The sequence below is a fragment of the Phalangium opilio genome, unplaced genomic scaffold, assembly GCF_054372755.1.
Source record: "Phalangium opilio isolate 3A_F unplaced genomic scaffold, DU_Popi_V2 ptg000032l_1, whole genome shotgun sequence".
Classification (NCBI taxonomy): Eukaryota; Metazoa; Arthropoda; class Arachnida; order Opiliones; family Phalangiidae; genus Phalangium; species Phalangium opilio.
This window is the reverse complement of record NW_028324159.1, coordinates 10,195,867-10,209,457: the sequence shown is the minus strand read 5'-3', so window position 1 is coordinate 10,209,457 and position 13,591 is coordinate 10,195,867. Positions and strand designations below refer to the sequence as shown.

The window sequence follows — 13,591 nt, the reverse complement described above, 5'->3', positions numbered from 1 at the left end:
TCTCGCACCTATCACGTCATAGCAACAACCAATAAGAGCGGTAGATTTCTGAATTGGAGCGAAATTCGCTAAGCCTTATTTCAAACGAGTATCAGTATCGAATACGAAAAGTCAAATAGCAGTGTTTACTATTGCCAAAGTTTTAAATATGAAATCGATGAGAGAAATGGCTAAACAACAAAAACGGGAAGAACAGAACAAAGAAACTGAGAGAAAAGAAAAATTAATTGAATGCGTGAGAAATAACCCTGTTATATGGAACAGATTTCTTTCCTCCCACAAAGAAAGGGATAGCATTGAAGCTGCATGGAATGACGTTAGCTCCCAAACCGGCATAAATAGTAAATAAATGATTCATTATATTTAATGTCCAGCTAATTTTCTAACCGAATTGTCTTTGATAGAGAAAGACGCAAAGTCTAGTTGGAAGTATTTAAAAGACCAATTTCGGGTAAACTTTCATGCTATATCAGTGAAGAAATCTGGCCAAGAATATCTAGAAGAAGGTGATATTTCACTAGTGAAATGGCCATTTTTTAAACAAATGCTCTTTTTAAAAGATACAGTCACTAAGAGAAAGTAAATATATTAAATGAAATAGCTAAGAATGTGGAATAACACTAGTTTTAATTTCAGCACAACATCAAACGTGGAGCCAGAACCAGAAGCAACAAAAGTTGATGAATCTTCAAATGAAAAGGCTGTGGAGGAAGATTTACTCGCGTTTCAGGTTTACATTTACATAAAAATTTAAAATTTATGGGAAAGAAAACTTTAAGAAGAGTTAAAACCCAGTTTAAACCCCCATTCCTGGCTTAAACTTTCTTTATTAAAACCTGTCTAGTTAGCTTAATATCTTCAGTGGTGGCTGAATGTAGATGGTTTTTCTTAGATTGATAGATTCTCTCTAATCTTGGACGAGAATTGCCTGATAATGAAGTGGAAGTAATGGATGATGATGAAGGGTGTGAGCAACCAAGTACGAGTGACAAACCAACGTCCTCTAATATAACTACCCACACCAAATCCAAAAAGAGAAAAACTGCAGAACAACCAAATGAATTGGACAAAGAGATATCAGCTGTTGAACAGTGAGTTTTGTTTTTAAAGCAAATGTCGGCTCCTGTGGCACCCCTAACGTTCTAGCTGGTCTTCTACGCACAAATTTTACCTTGCCAAAGGCAAAAGCCAATCAGAATTCGTCCATGAGTGCTGAGCTAAAACAAGCCTCTGCTAAGCTTAGAGAGCCAGTCAACTCCACCCCTCGATTATGGGAGCATCTAGTGTCATTCGTTTAAACTAAACCACAGCCGAGACTTGCTTTAAATACACACTAATGGAAACCACAAAGCTAATTGGTTGCCAAAATAACAATGATATCTATCAATATATGGGACTGAGTTTTCAGGTGATTGAAACTAAATTATATTCTAGGTTATTGAAACAAAGTGTCTCAGGGGAAGATGATGAAGAAAAGTTTTCCAAGTATTTGGCTGTTCTGTTGCGACGTGTGGGGCCCAAATACAAGTCTCGTTGTGAATTTAAATTGATTCAAAGACATGTAGCAAATGATTGCTACATGCCTAATAAATATACTAATTCTACCGACTCCTGCTCGCTATGTTATCCAAAGGGACATACTGCCATTTCGTGCCCTTTTAAAGAAAATGACGACGAGCTTCTGGTGCTTGCAGATTCAGAAGAATTGGAACAGGTGCTTGCAGATTCAGAAGAATTGGAACAGGTGCTTGCAGATTCAGAAGAATTGGAACAGGTGCTTGCAGATTCAGAAGAATTGGAACAGGTGCTTGCAGATTCAGAAGAAGAAGTGGAACAAACTACAGCTCCACAGGCGGTCCAGAATCCATCCCTAGGGTTTTACCCCATAACTCATCCTTCCTTAAACCAAGAAGCGAACGACCCTTGGTCATTGACCCCATTCCTTCCCCTTCCTCCTCCACACGAGGAAGAAAAAAGGCAGTCAAAAACCATCACTAAGGGAGGAAACCCCTGTAAAACCGGAACCGTCACCACGACAATGGATTCCCCTGGAGAATCCCGATGATGATGATCTTGAAGATAAACTTTGCTGGGAACGCTTCGGATCAATGGGGTGGACTCCCAAACACCCACCAAAACTCTTAATTGCGTCAAAGGTTGCTAACGCCAAACACCCAGTAATTTGGACTACTTCCATCTGCTGGCGTTGCCGAAAATTAGGCCATCATGTTGTGGCTGACTGCCCTAGCAAAAGAAGTAAAGCTGCTGTAGCCCGGAGAGAAGCTCGGAGAGTGGCCCGTCTGGCCAATAAGAAAGCGACGGACAGTAACAAAGAGGACTTAGCTCCAGAGTAAAGAAGAAGAAAAAAAAACCAAAAAAAAAAAATTTCACCCCTGCTAAAAGGTTACGGGTTCCTCGGGGTAACCCTATTTTCTTTCAATTATTATGATTAAAATGAGTTCCTAAAGAGGGGGGATGTAACATGGCTGCCAGATTCCAGGAGCTTCTACTCCTTGGATCTGGCAGGGTGTCATGCCTCCATGTTACATACTCCTCCTCTTCCAAACAATCTCTGTGATAGCTGAAGAGTCAGTCAGTAATCAGCTCTCAGTTAGAGCGGTTGTTCTTTTTTTGGTTGTTAAACTAACTGTAAAGAGTACGGTCGAGTTGGGTCTATCCCGTTATTATATTGAAATAAAAATCTTAGAAGAAATTCTTCTATTTTTTGGATATTCAAAGTAAGTTGTCTTTATTTCACTTTATGGCCCTCGGGAAAATCCACCCTTAATTTAATTAATTAGTACCGAGTGTTACAAAAGTTTCGAAAGATAATAGGAACAACTTTATTTTAAACGATTTAACTATTTTTAAAGTTATTTACTGGCGATTAAAATAATTAATATCATTTATATTTAATTAATTATTTAAGATAAACTTATTTCTTTGAAGTGACACAAGTGAGAGTTTATATAGATCGAGTAATGAAGATTGCATCTGATTCGAAACACTACACGCATATCAAAGTTAATATAAAGCGAGTAGGATGATTAATCAAAAATGTCTTGATTAGAATCAAGACCTAAAAAGTATCGATAAGACTGAGGTTATCACTTGTCTGAAGGATCAGATATTAATTTTTCTTTTTAATTGAAACTTAAATGCATGCTTAAGAAAAAACAACGTTCCATTACCGTTTTCCGTTGAAATAAATTATTTTACTGCTAATCAATTTCAAAAATTTACTTATCTCGGCTTTTCGACCACAATTCCATTCCCCGAAAACATTTTATCATTACATTAATTACTTTTGGGAGAGTACGTGTATGGTTTAGCGTTTTATAAGGTTCCTAAAGACGTTACATCCCCATTCGAGACCGGCACGCTTCGCAGTGGAACATTTTAATTATTCTAAAACCAATGGCGCCAAATTCAATAGGGACAGTAAGATTTTTACTCGCGGTTTTTGCAAAATGATGTAATATCAAGTGTACTTTAGTCAACCGTCGTTTGTTCTTTCTCATAGTTCAGGGCATGATCAGTGTTACTGCCCAATTTCTCTCTCTAGTTTCTGACAATTTTTAGAGACTATTTGACATGGCACGGCACAACGTTATATACATTTGTAAATTCAAAGTAGCACAAAAGGAAAAATAATCCATTTTTTAATATTTTTGTTTGAAATAAATAAACTCATTAGTTATAACTAATAGAAAGTAAAGGGAATGGCACCGGTAATCAGCAGCAAAAAGAGAGGAAAGTTTGCTTCAAGTTAGCAGAGGGACATGTTAGTGAAAATAGTAATCTAGAATTTTGTTCGTTCAAACCTTAATATATCATGAAAAATTCAAGTGAGGAGGCGACACTACCTAGAAAGATTGATTTTTGGCAGATAACAGCGAAAAAATTATGTTCTGCACACACTGGGACTATGGGAGAGTTTCAGGGCCGCAGGTCGCACATGATGAAATTTCAACTCCAGTTTACATAAATTCTCCCTGGTCGTACTAGTAGCAGGTTAAGCTATAGTTTGCTCAGGTCCTGTTAGTCTCGAAAGGGTTATATAGTACTTGTAACTTTTAAAAGGTTGTTTTCATGGCTAAACAGACCGCTATTACAGTTTTTTATTGTTGTATAGGTTATTTTGACACGTTATCTCCCAAAACTAATTAATGTAATGATAAAATGTTTTCGGGGAATGGAATTGTGGTCGAAAAGCCGAGATAAGTAAATTTTTGAAATTGATTAGCAGTAAAATAATTTATTTCAACGGAAAACGGTAATGGAACGTTGTTTTTTCTTAAGCATGCATTTAAGTTTCAATTAAAAAGAAAAATTAATATCTGATCCTTCAGACAAGTGATAACCTCAGTCTTATCGATACTTTTTAGGTCTTGATTCTAATCAAGACATTTTTGATTAATATCTGTTCCTTCAGTCTTCATTTTAATTAAGAATGTTAAGAAACTGTTTTACATTTTCAAAATCTGCACTTAGCAGAAACATGTATAAAGGGGACCATAACTTTAGCTCAATCAGACATTTATTTATAATGATACTTCAAAAAAAGTATATCATTAAAAGTTTGTATTCTTATTGTAATTAACATAATACAATTTTTTACAATCATTTATTGAAACGCGAGGCGCCCCCCTAAAAATTCCAGAAATAGGACCAAATTGACAATTTTTAAAAATTTTTAAAAATGCTGATTTATGTCCGTTTAACATTTAGCTGAAAATTGTCATAATATGAAATTCGGATATCCTTAAAATTTCACAAAGACGATCCGAGATTGTCAATTTCAAACTTTTTTTTGTAGCATAAACTTTTTGATATTAAGCTTAAAACCTTAAACAAAATATAGCCAGGGCTACCCTAAAAGTTCACAAAGATGATCCAAGAATGTTAATACGCCTAAAAAGTGCCACCTTCAAAATATGTAGCCGGGGAAAAGAGAGCGCGATCGAGTGGGCTTTGCTAGTGGTTGGATATCGCTGGGGTTGGGACAGGGAAAAGGGAGTTGAGATGGATTGGAAATGATGATGGGCGACCTGCAGAACCGTATCTCTCCCAATGTACCTCGCGCACGCCCCTACCCTTGGTAGGCGATTGCTAAGTGCTGCCGCGTAGCGCCATTTTATTTGTATGAGAACTAGCTTCTATTTTGAAGATAGAGGGAGCGCCCTTTACAATTTCGTCCAGTACGACCCTACCTAACCGCTGAGGATGCTGGGAGGACTATGGTGCCGTAGGTGTATATGGAGTATCCTATGGAGCAAATGTTTACGAAGGAGGAAAGGGGCAAATAGGACTATTACATAATCAAAGGATATGCCCGTAAATCTAATATAAACAGAGTTTCGAGCTTCCAAAACTTAGTGTAATGTTAATCCTATGGAGGAGGCAAAGTACCTACAAGTACATACAAGCACCCACAAGTACCTACAAGCACCCACAAGTACCTACAAGCACCTAGAAGTCCCTACAAGCACCCACAAGCACCTACAAGCACCCACAAGCGCCCACAAGCACCCACAAGTACCCACAAGTACCTACAAGTACCCACAAGTAGCTATAAGTACCTACAAGTACCTACAAGTACCCACAAGTACCTACAAGCACCCACAAGTACCTACAAGTACCCACAAGTACCTACAAGCACCCACAAGTACCTACAAGTACCCACAAGTACCCACAAGTACCTACAAGTAACCACAAGCACCCACAAGTACCTACAAGTACCTACAAGTACCTACAAGTACCCACAAGCACCCACAAGTACCTAAATGTTACCAAAAGTACCTACATGTTACCACAAGTACCTACATGTTACCAAAAGTACCTACATGTTACCACAAGTACCTACATGTTACCACAAGTACCTACATGTTACCACAAGTACCTACAAGTACCCACAAGTACCTACAAGAACCTACAAGTACCCACATTTAATCACAAGTACCCACAACTACCCACAAGTACCTACAAGTAATCACAAGTACCCACACGTACCCAAAAGTACCTACAAGTACCCACAAGCACCCACAAGTACCTACATGTTACCACAAGTACCTACATGTTACCACAAGTACCTACAAGCACCCACAAGCACCCACAAGTACCTACAAGTAATCACAACTACCCAAAAGTACCTACAAGTACCCACAAGTACCTACAAGTACCCACAAGTACCTACAAGTACCCACAAGTACCTACAAGTACCTACAAGTACCCACAAGTACCCACAAGTACCTACAAGTACCCACAAGTACCTACAAGTACCTACAAGCACCCACAAGTACCCACAAGTACCGACAAGTACCCACAAGTAGCTATAAGTACCCACAAGTACCTACAAGTACCCACAAGTACCTACAAGCACCCACAAGTACCCACAAGTACCCACAAGTACCTACAAGCACCCACAAGTACCCACAAGTACCTACAAGTACCTACAAGTACCTACAAGTACCCACAAGTACCTACAAGTACCTACAAGTACCCACAAGTAACCACAAGTACCCACAAGTAACCACAAGCACCCACAAGTACCTACAAGTACCCACAAGTACCTACAAGTACCCACAAGTACCTACAAGTACCCACAAGCACCCACAAGTACCTAAATGTTACCAAAAGTACCTACATGTTACCACAAGTACCTACATGTTACCACAAGTACCTACATGTTACCACAAGTACCTACAAGTACCCACAAGTACCTACAAGTACCTACAAGCACCCACAAGTACCCACAAGCACCTACAAGCACCCACAAGTACCCACAAGTACCCACAAGTACCTACAAGCACCCACAAGTACCTACAAGTACCCACAAGCACCCACAAGTACCTACAAGTACCCACAAGTACCTACAAGTACCCACAAGTACCTACAAGTACCTACAAGCACCCACAAGTACCCACAAGCACCTACAAGCACCCACAAGTACCCACAAGTACCTACAAGCACCCACAAGTACCTACAAGCACCCACAAGTACCTACAAGTACCCACAAGTACCTACAAGTACCCACAAGTACCTACAAGTACCCACAAGTACCTACAAGTACCCACAAGTACCTACAAGCACCCACAAGTACCTACATGTTACCACAAGTATCCACAAGCACCCACAAGCACCTACAAGCACCCGGGCAAAGCACCTACAAGAGCTCAAACTCCATGTTTTTCTTGCTTAATTACCAGTCGTAGGTAATCTTGTTAACTTTATATACACGTGTGGGGTACTTATCCAACTTAACTTGTTAGCTAACACAAGCTTAGGTTCTCTTGTTTTTTTACCACTACGAAAATTGGACCAAATAGCCTTAACCGTGCTAACATCATAAAATGACTATTATCCATGCTAAAATATCGCAGATTGGGGTAGTTTTTAAAATTTAAAATTAAACATACTTAAAGTGTTAGTGCCATAATTTTCGTCAACCACAAACTTAAAATGCGAAAAAAATCCTTGAAAAATCTAGTTTATTATGATATGTTTACTTTTTTATTTGGTTTCGTAGCAATTTATAAAATTGCAATCAAAGTATTGGGTTTGGAAAAGGCCTAGTTAAAATTTTGTTTCGTTTGATGACGTAGTAAGGAGAAATTTTTACTCTAGATGTCGCTCACGTGACGCCTGTTAGTGTCTCAGCGCCGCGTTAAGCCTATTTTATTCAGATTCACGCGGCATTAGTAGACTCAGGAGTAACGGGCGCTCGCGCTTGGCTTTTCCGCGAGATGCCGTGAGTGACGTAGCAAGGAGAAAAACCCGCGAAAAATCTTCTCCGAAAATTTGCTTTTGCCCCCAAATTTCAAGTTTTCAAAGTGTTTTTTCTATGTTTTCCCTCATATTTAAATATTTATCAAGCATATTTTTGGAATCAGAAGAGTTTAAACTCTCAAAAAAGTAACGTTTTCTTTAGATTTGAGATAATTTTTAAATCAGGTCGCTATTCCTTTAAAATTAATTTTTCTCAAAAACCTTAAAATGGTCCTAGAAAAAGGTTTAAATTTTGATATAAAACCGTTCCCAAACGTAACAAACGAATATTTCATTTCAAAAGGGTGGCCACAAAATGGCAAAATTTGAAAAAAACTCCATGTTATTTCTATAGGAAAATTTAACTTTTTCACAAAAAGGGCTGATTAATTTTATGGAAATGAAAACCACCCTTAGCAACTTTATTTTTTATAAAATAAACTAATGAGTGGATCTTTTTGAAATTTTAACCATATATTGAGGGCCCGAATTGTAGTTCTGTGGAATTTTTTCAAAGCAGTTAATACGATACAAAAAAAGTTATAACCAATCAAAAAACCATCCTTATACATTAAAGTCGGTATGAAGTCTTATCTAAGAGAGCTATCGCTCTCCTAGAATAAGATCTCTTACAAAACGATAACATTTCCTTTTTGCAGAATATTAAATGGAAAAATTTTAAATAATTTTCGGCATTACGATTCTTTTAGTAGTTGTGTAGCTATAAAGCTCTGTTTCATCTCAATATTCCAAGAACATCTTTTGATATTAACATTTCAAATTTTATGTTTACTTTTTAATTCAGCTTTACTACATTTATATATAGTGTAAACGCAACTTTTGATTTCACTACATAATAAGGATTTCAATACTTCGTCTCTCTGTAAGTGTTGAAGCGATTGAGCCTATGAAACAAGATACCCTAGAATTGAACTTGTTTCGTGTCCTCTTACAAGAGGTGTTAACGGTTCAGAGTGAGCCGAAAGTTAAATACACACTTAAGTGATAGATATTAGGTCCTCATTAGACTTATGAGAATACACAGGGAAATGTTAAACGATTAATCCTTTACAAATGGTCTTCGCGATATCCCGCCAATTTGAGCTACGTATTTCCGGTTTTCTCATTGGCTGGTGGACCCATGGACAAAGTAATACTGAAAAACCAATGGCAGCCCATTACCAAGCGACAAAACAACCAATGTAAAGCTTACAGCTCCAAAATGGAGGGGGTTATGAAAATGCGAAGTCAAATCCCGGAAAACGCTAGCGCCATCTAGACAAAATAAGACGTTAGCTGCTTCCCTCGTTAGAACGTTGATTCCCCCACTATCCGGTTTGCTACTATCTGCCGCTAGAAGGCGAATCAACAAGTATTTTTCAACTTTCTCCATCTGCCATCCGTCCTTCAGTATTAGTTCGTCCATGGTGGACCTGTGTTTGTAAAGTAAATTCGTCTCGACTCGGAGAGGTTTATTTTGGTTTCCCAACTTGTTCAGTTCCTTTATCGTTCTTCGTCTGGTTTTTAGCACCTAACGCCTTCTAAAGACTTCCGTTAACGGTAATTAAACTTAATTTTCAGTTATTTTTTCTATTTTTCGCGTTTTCGCTGTTTGTTGTACCTATCTACTGGCAACGGTTTGCCATACGTTTTGGAAAAACTCTTACTTTTTACTCCGCGGTACCCATGACGGTGCTTATTACTATAACTGTGTTTGAGACTTAACTAACTCGGAAGTATTTTGCGCTGGTGGTTTTTTGGCAATCGCCATGGCGGGTTCTAAGGATCAGTGTTGCTGTTGTGATGCCAATTTCTTTGGTCAGCAGCAGGTCCTGTGGTGCACTGGTGGCTGTAGAAGGAGAGTACACAGGAAATGTTCCAATGATCAATCATTTACCTGCCAAGTTTGTAAGGGTCCATCAAAATCTTCTAGACCATCTCGCAGTCCCTCTCGTAGAGTACGAAGCTCTGTTGGTGTTGATGCTAAATCACCTTCAACTTCCAGCCACACCGATTCTGTGCCTTACTCGCAATCGGAATTCTATTTTAAATTGCATACTAGAACAAGCTCAGTCCACTGAGAAGCTGGTTCATTCTCTTCAGTCGGAAATAACGTCGCTCCGAACTCTGACCTCTGATCTTACAGAACGCGTGGAAGTATTGGAGAAACAAAACCAAGAGCTCACCGAACAATTGCAGAATCGTCGCCAGTCTGATGCTGCCACTCCCTCTATTGTGACCAACGGTCAGTCTGCGTCTCGTGATTCCTCCCTGTACTCCAGCACGTTACTCCCTCACTTACCAGCGTTGGTGCACGCTAATCCTCATTTTCCTCGGCTCGGTCTGAGTGGCGTGCCTCTTGCTAAGCCTCCTAATCCACGCAAGATTACTTAACCTGCTCAATTGGGATCTTCGGTTAATTCCAAACTGAAAGCCGTTTCTCGACCATCTGGTCCCAGAAACTCTTTCCTTACGGCTATATTCGTTAGTCTATTGGAGGAAACACTTTTATCGAAGGACCTTAGTGAGATACTGATTGCCGAATTAGGCATCACTTCGCCAATCTGCATTCGACTAAAACCTAAGAATCCTACTGCTGACCACTCATCGTTTTACGTGTCCTGTGATTATGCTACCCAGTTTACTGCCCTATCTGATCCTTCCAACTGGCCTGTTAACTGCATTATTACCGAATTCAATGGCTTCCCACGTGACACCAACAAACATAGTAGTGAGCTCACCAGTGCTAACGCGACCCCATCAACATGAAAGAACTAAGCATAGCCTACCAGAACGTTCGTGGTTTGCGTACAAAATCTGTGGAATTTTTTACAAACGTTACTTCGACAGATTATGACATTATATGTTTAACCGAAACCTGGTTTAACGACTCGCACTTTACAAATGACTATTTTCCTAATTATTACAATGTCTTTCGCGAGGATCGCTTAGATCCTCATTTTAACAATGTCTGTGGTGGTGGCGCGTTGATTGCCGTGCGTCGATCAATTAATTGCTGTAGGCGTCATGATCTTGAGGGCACCTCGGAGAATGTTATTATTGAAATTCGAACTTCGTCCTCTGGGTCATTAATATTAGGCACTGCTTACTTTCGACCAACCCTCTCTGATGTTGACTACACGCTATACACGGATCGATTATTGCGGGGCTTGGATGGCACTACCGCTGACATTGTTCTTCTTGGTGATTTTAATCTGCCTGGGATCGACTGGCTAAATTGCAACACTCTTGGCTGCAATTCACCTACTCGATCCGAGGCCAAACCTGTTTTTGAACTTTGTTATAATCTTAATCAAGTTATCCAACCTACTACAACCGGCAATTTACTAGATCTATGTCTCACCAATATAAATTTTATAGAAATTGGCGGGCTTGATGACCCGTTGGTTTCTATTGATTCCTATAATTCCCCACTATTTATAACCCTCCCCGACACAACTTGCACGCTACCTCCACCACCTGACCCCAGCTATATTTACGCTCAAGGAGACTACGAACTACTATACTCTACATTAAGGGATGTTGACTGGGCTGCGTTGCTCGACTCGCAGGACGTTAATTATTGTGTTGCTTTGCTCACTGATCGAGTTCGGGTGGCTATGGAGTTAGCTATTCCTCGTAAGACGTGCCGCGGTTCTCCTGGATTTCCTTTTTGATTTTCTCAGGCTCTCCGCAGGGCTATAATACGTAAGCGGTACTTCTATCGAAAGAAAAAGCGTACAAACACCCTAGCTGATGCCATTGAATTTAACCGCCTACGTGCGCTTGTGAAGCAATTGCTATATCGCGACAGGAATGCTCATATTGCAGGAGTTTGCAATGACGCGGTTTCTCACCCGAAAAAGTTCTGGAGCCTTGTCAATGGTAACATTCGAGAAGATTCCAAAACCATTACTCTCAAACTTGGTACCGCCATGGTTTCTGACCCTGAACGTCTAGCATCGAAGTTCTCAGAGCACTTTTCCCGTGTCTCTGTAGATAATACTCAATCAAGTGAGCCGTATCACTTTAATTGTTCAAGTATTGCTACTTCGCCTTTCCACACTCTGGTTATTACACGGCAGGATATCCATAATGCCATTACCAAGCTTCCGAACAAATTCTCGACGGGAGCGGATGGTATCCCAGCTTTTATCCTTAAGGGCTGCGAGTCCGTCCTACTTCCGTTGTTAGATAACATTTTTAATTTGTCACTTCAGACCAGTACCTTCCCCCCTATTTGGAAAAAAGCCGTTGTTGCTCCGGTTTTTAAATCGGGTGCGTCCTGCGATCCGGGTAACTACAGACCCATTTCACTTCTCTGTGTATTTGCTAAAATATTTGATATGGTTATGCATAGACATTTTTAACAGTGGCTTAATCAGTTCCCAAACGATTGTCAGCATGGTTTCAATTAGTTCAAGTATCATAACAACGAGGCTCCGACGAGAATCGAACTCATGATCTCCTGTTTACAAGACAGGCGCTTTAACCACTAAGCCACGGTTCCGAAGCGAGGTTTATGCTGAAAATTTCAGTAATTTTACTAAATTAACTCCTTCGCAGTTTTACCCTATTGTTTGCATTAACGCCCCAGACATATTTAATTCCAAAAAAAAGTTTCTTCCAGAAGGAACTTAAGAAATGCTCTAAAACCTTAAATTTTATTCGACGATGTATTTAAATATATGGAGAACTGTTTTAACCATTGTATTTTTAAAATCTTATATAATATTTAAGTATAGCCCAAATTGAATTTTAATTTAACACTCTGTATTTCTATGAAAAGTCCTAATTGGATGTTTTTGTACAGAGTTACTAAACTTGAATTGAATTGAATAATAATATTTATAATGTATAATATTTATAATGTATAACAATTATATTTATATTGTATAATAATTATATTTATATTGTATAATAATTATATTTATATTGTATAATAGTTATATTTATATTGTATAATAATTATATTTATATTGTATAATAATTATATTTATATTGTATAATAATTATATTTATATTGTATAATAATTATATTTATATTGTATAATAATTATATTTATATTGTATAATAATTATATTTATAGTGTATAATAATTATATTTATATTGTATAATAATTATATTTATATTGTATAATAATTATATTTATATTGTATAATAATTATATTTATAATCTATAATTCGCTTTTCGGTTCTTTCACCGTTCCGTATCCGGTTTTTTGCACCGATCGCGTTCTAAAGTCTTCCGTTCACGGTATTTGAACTTAATTTCCTGTTATTTACACTATTTTTCGCGTTTTCAAAGTTTTTAGTTTGGTTCTACTGGCCGCGGTTTGCCTTATTCCTTAGCTCGTGTCGTTTGTTCCGCCGGACTCATGACTGGGTTTATTCCTATAACTGTATTTGAGACCTGACTAACAAAATCTAGATTTTTGACCTCTTTGTTGCTTAGCCATTGTGGCTGGTTCTAAGGATACTTGCATTGTTTGCTCGGCTGTTTTTTTCGGAAAACAATCGGTTGTTGTCTGCTCTGCTGGTTGTGGCAAACGTGCACATCAGAAATGTCTCAAGGAGAAAAGTTTGACTTGCGCCGCTTGTAAATCAAACAATCGGGCCTCTCGTGGTTCCGTCGGCAACAACAGTGTTAGTGCCGAAAGTCACTTAGTTGGCGCGGAGTGTGATCCCTCCACGCCTGTTCCGTTAAATGCGATTCATGATGCATTGAACCATTTCTTGATGGCCGATAGCCTTACTCGGGACCCCAACTCTGTCTTGGATCGTATCCTTGCCAAACTGGATGCCGCTGAAAGTTTCAATGC

At 38.7% G+C, this 13,591-nt stretch overlaps 1 protein-coding gene, 1 long non-coding RNA gene and 1 other non-coding gene across 3 annotated transcripts; 2 read left to right on the top strand and 1 right to left on the bottom strand.

Annotated features, from left to right (window-relative positions):
* Positions 1–166: 166 nt before the first annotated feature.
* Positions 167–583, top strand: LOC149686140 (transcription factor Adf-1-like). Its single transcript, XM_089871082.1, has 2 exons — positions 167–341; positions 405–583. Exons 1-2 carry the CDS (start codon positions 167–169, stop codon positions 581–583), a joined length of 354 nt encoding a protein of 117 aa, XP_089727208.1.
* A 56-nt stretch (positions 584–639) lies between these two features.
* LOC149686139 (uncharacterized) lies at positions 640–1,453 on the top strand. The gene is made up of 3 exons (XR_016384117.1): positions 640–730; positions 901–1,091; positions 1,435–1,453. It is a non-coding gene; the product is annotated as an uncharacterized LOC149686139 (long non-coding RNA).
* A 10,751-nt stretch (positions 1,454–12,204) lies between these two features.
* On the bottom strand, positions 12,205–12,277 carry TRNAT-UGU (transfer RNA threonine (anticodon UGU)). Its single transcript has one exon. It is a non-coding gene; the product is annotated as a tRNA-Thr (tRNA).
* Positions 12,278–13,591: the final 1,314 nt, after the last annotated feature.

What these genes read in the sequence shown, in the direction of transcription:
- LOC149686140 (XM_089871082.1), top strand. Translation starts at nt 167, where the DNA reads ATGGCTAAACAACAAAAACGGGAAGAACAGAACAAAGAAACTGAGAGA. An exon ending in CTCCCAAACCGGCATAAATA is followed by an intron (nt 342 to 404) that starts GTAAATAAATGA and finishes TGTCTTTGATAG; the next exon opens with AGAAAGACGCAAAGTCTAGT.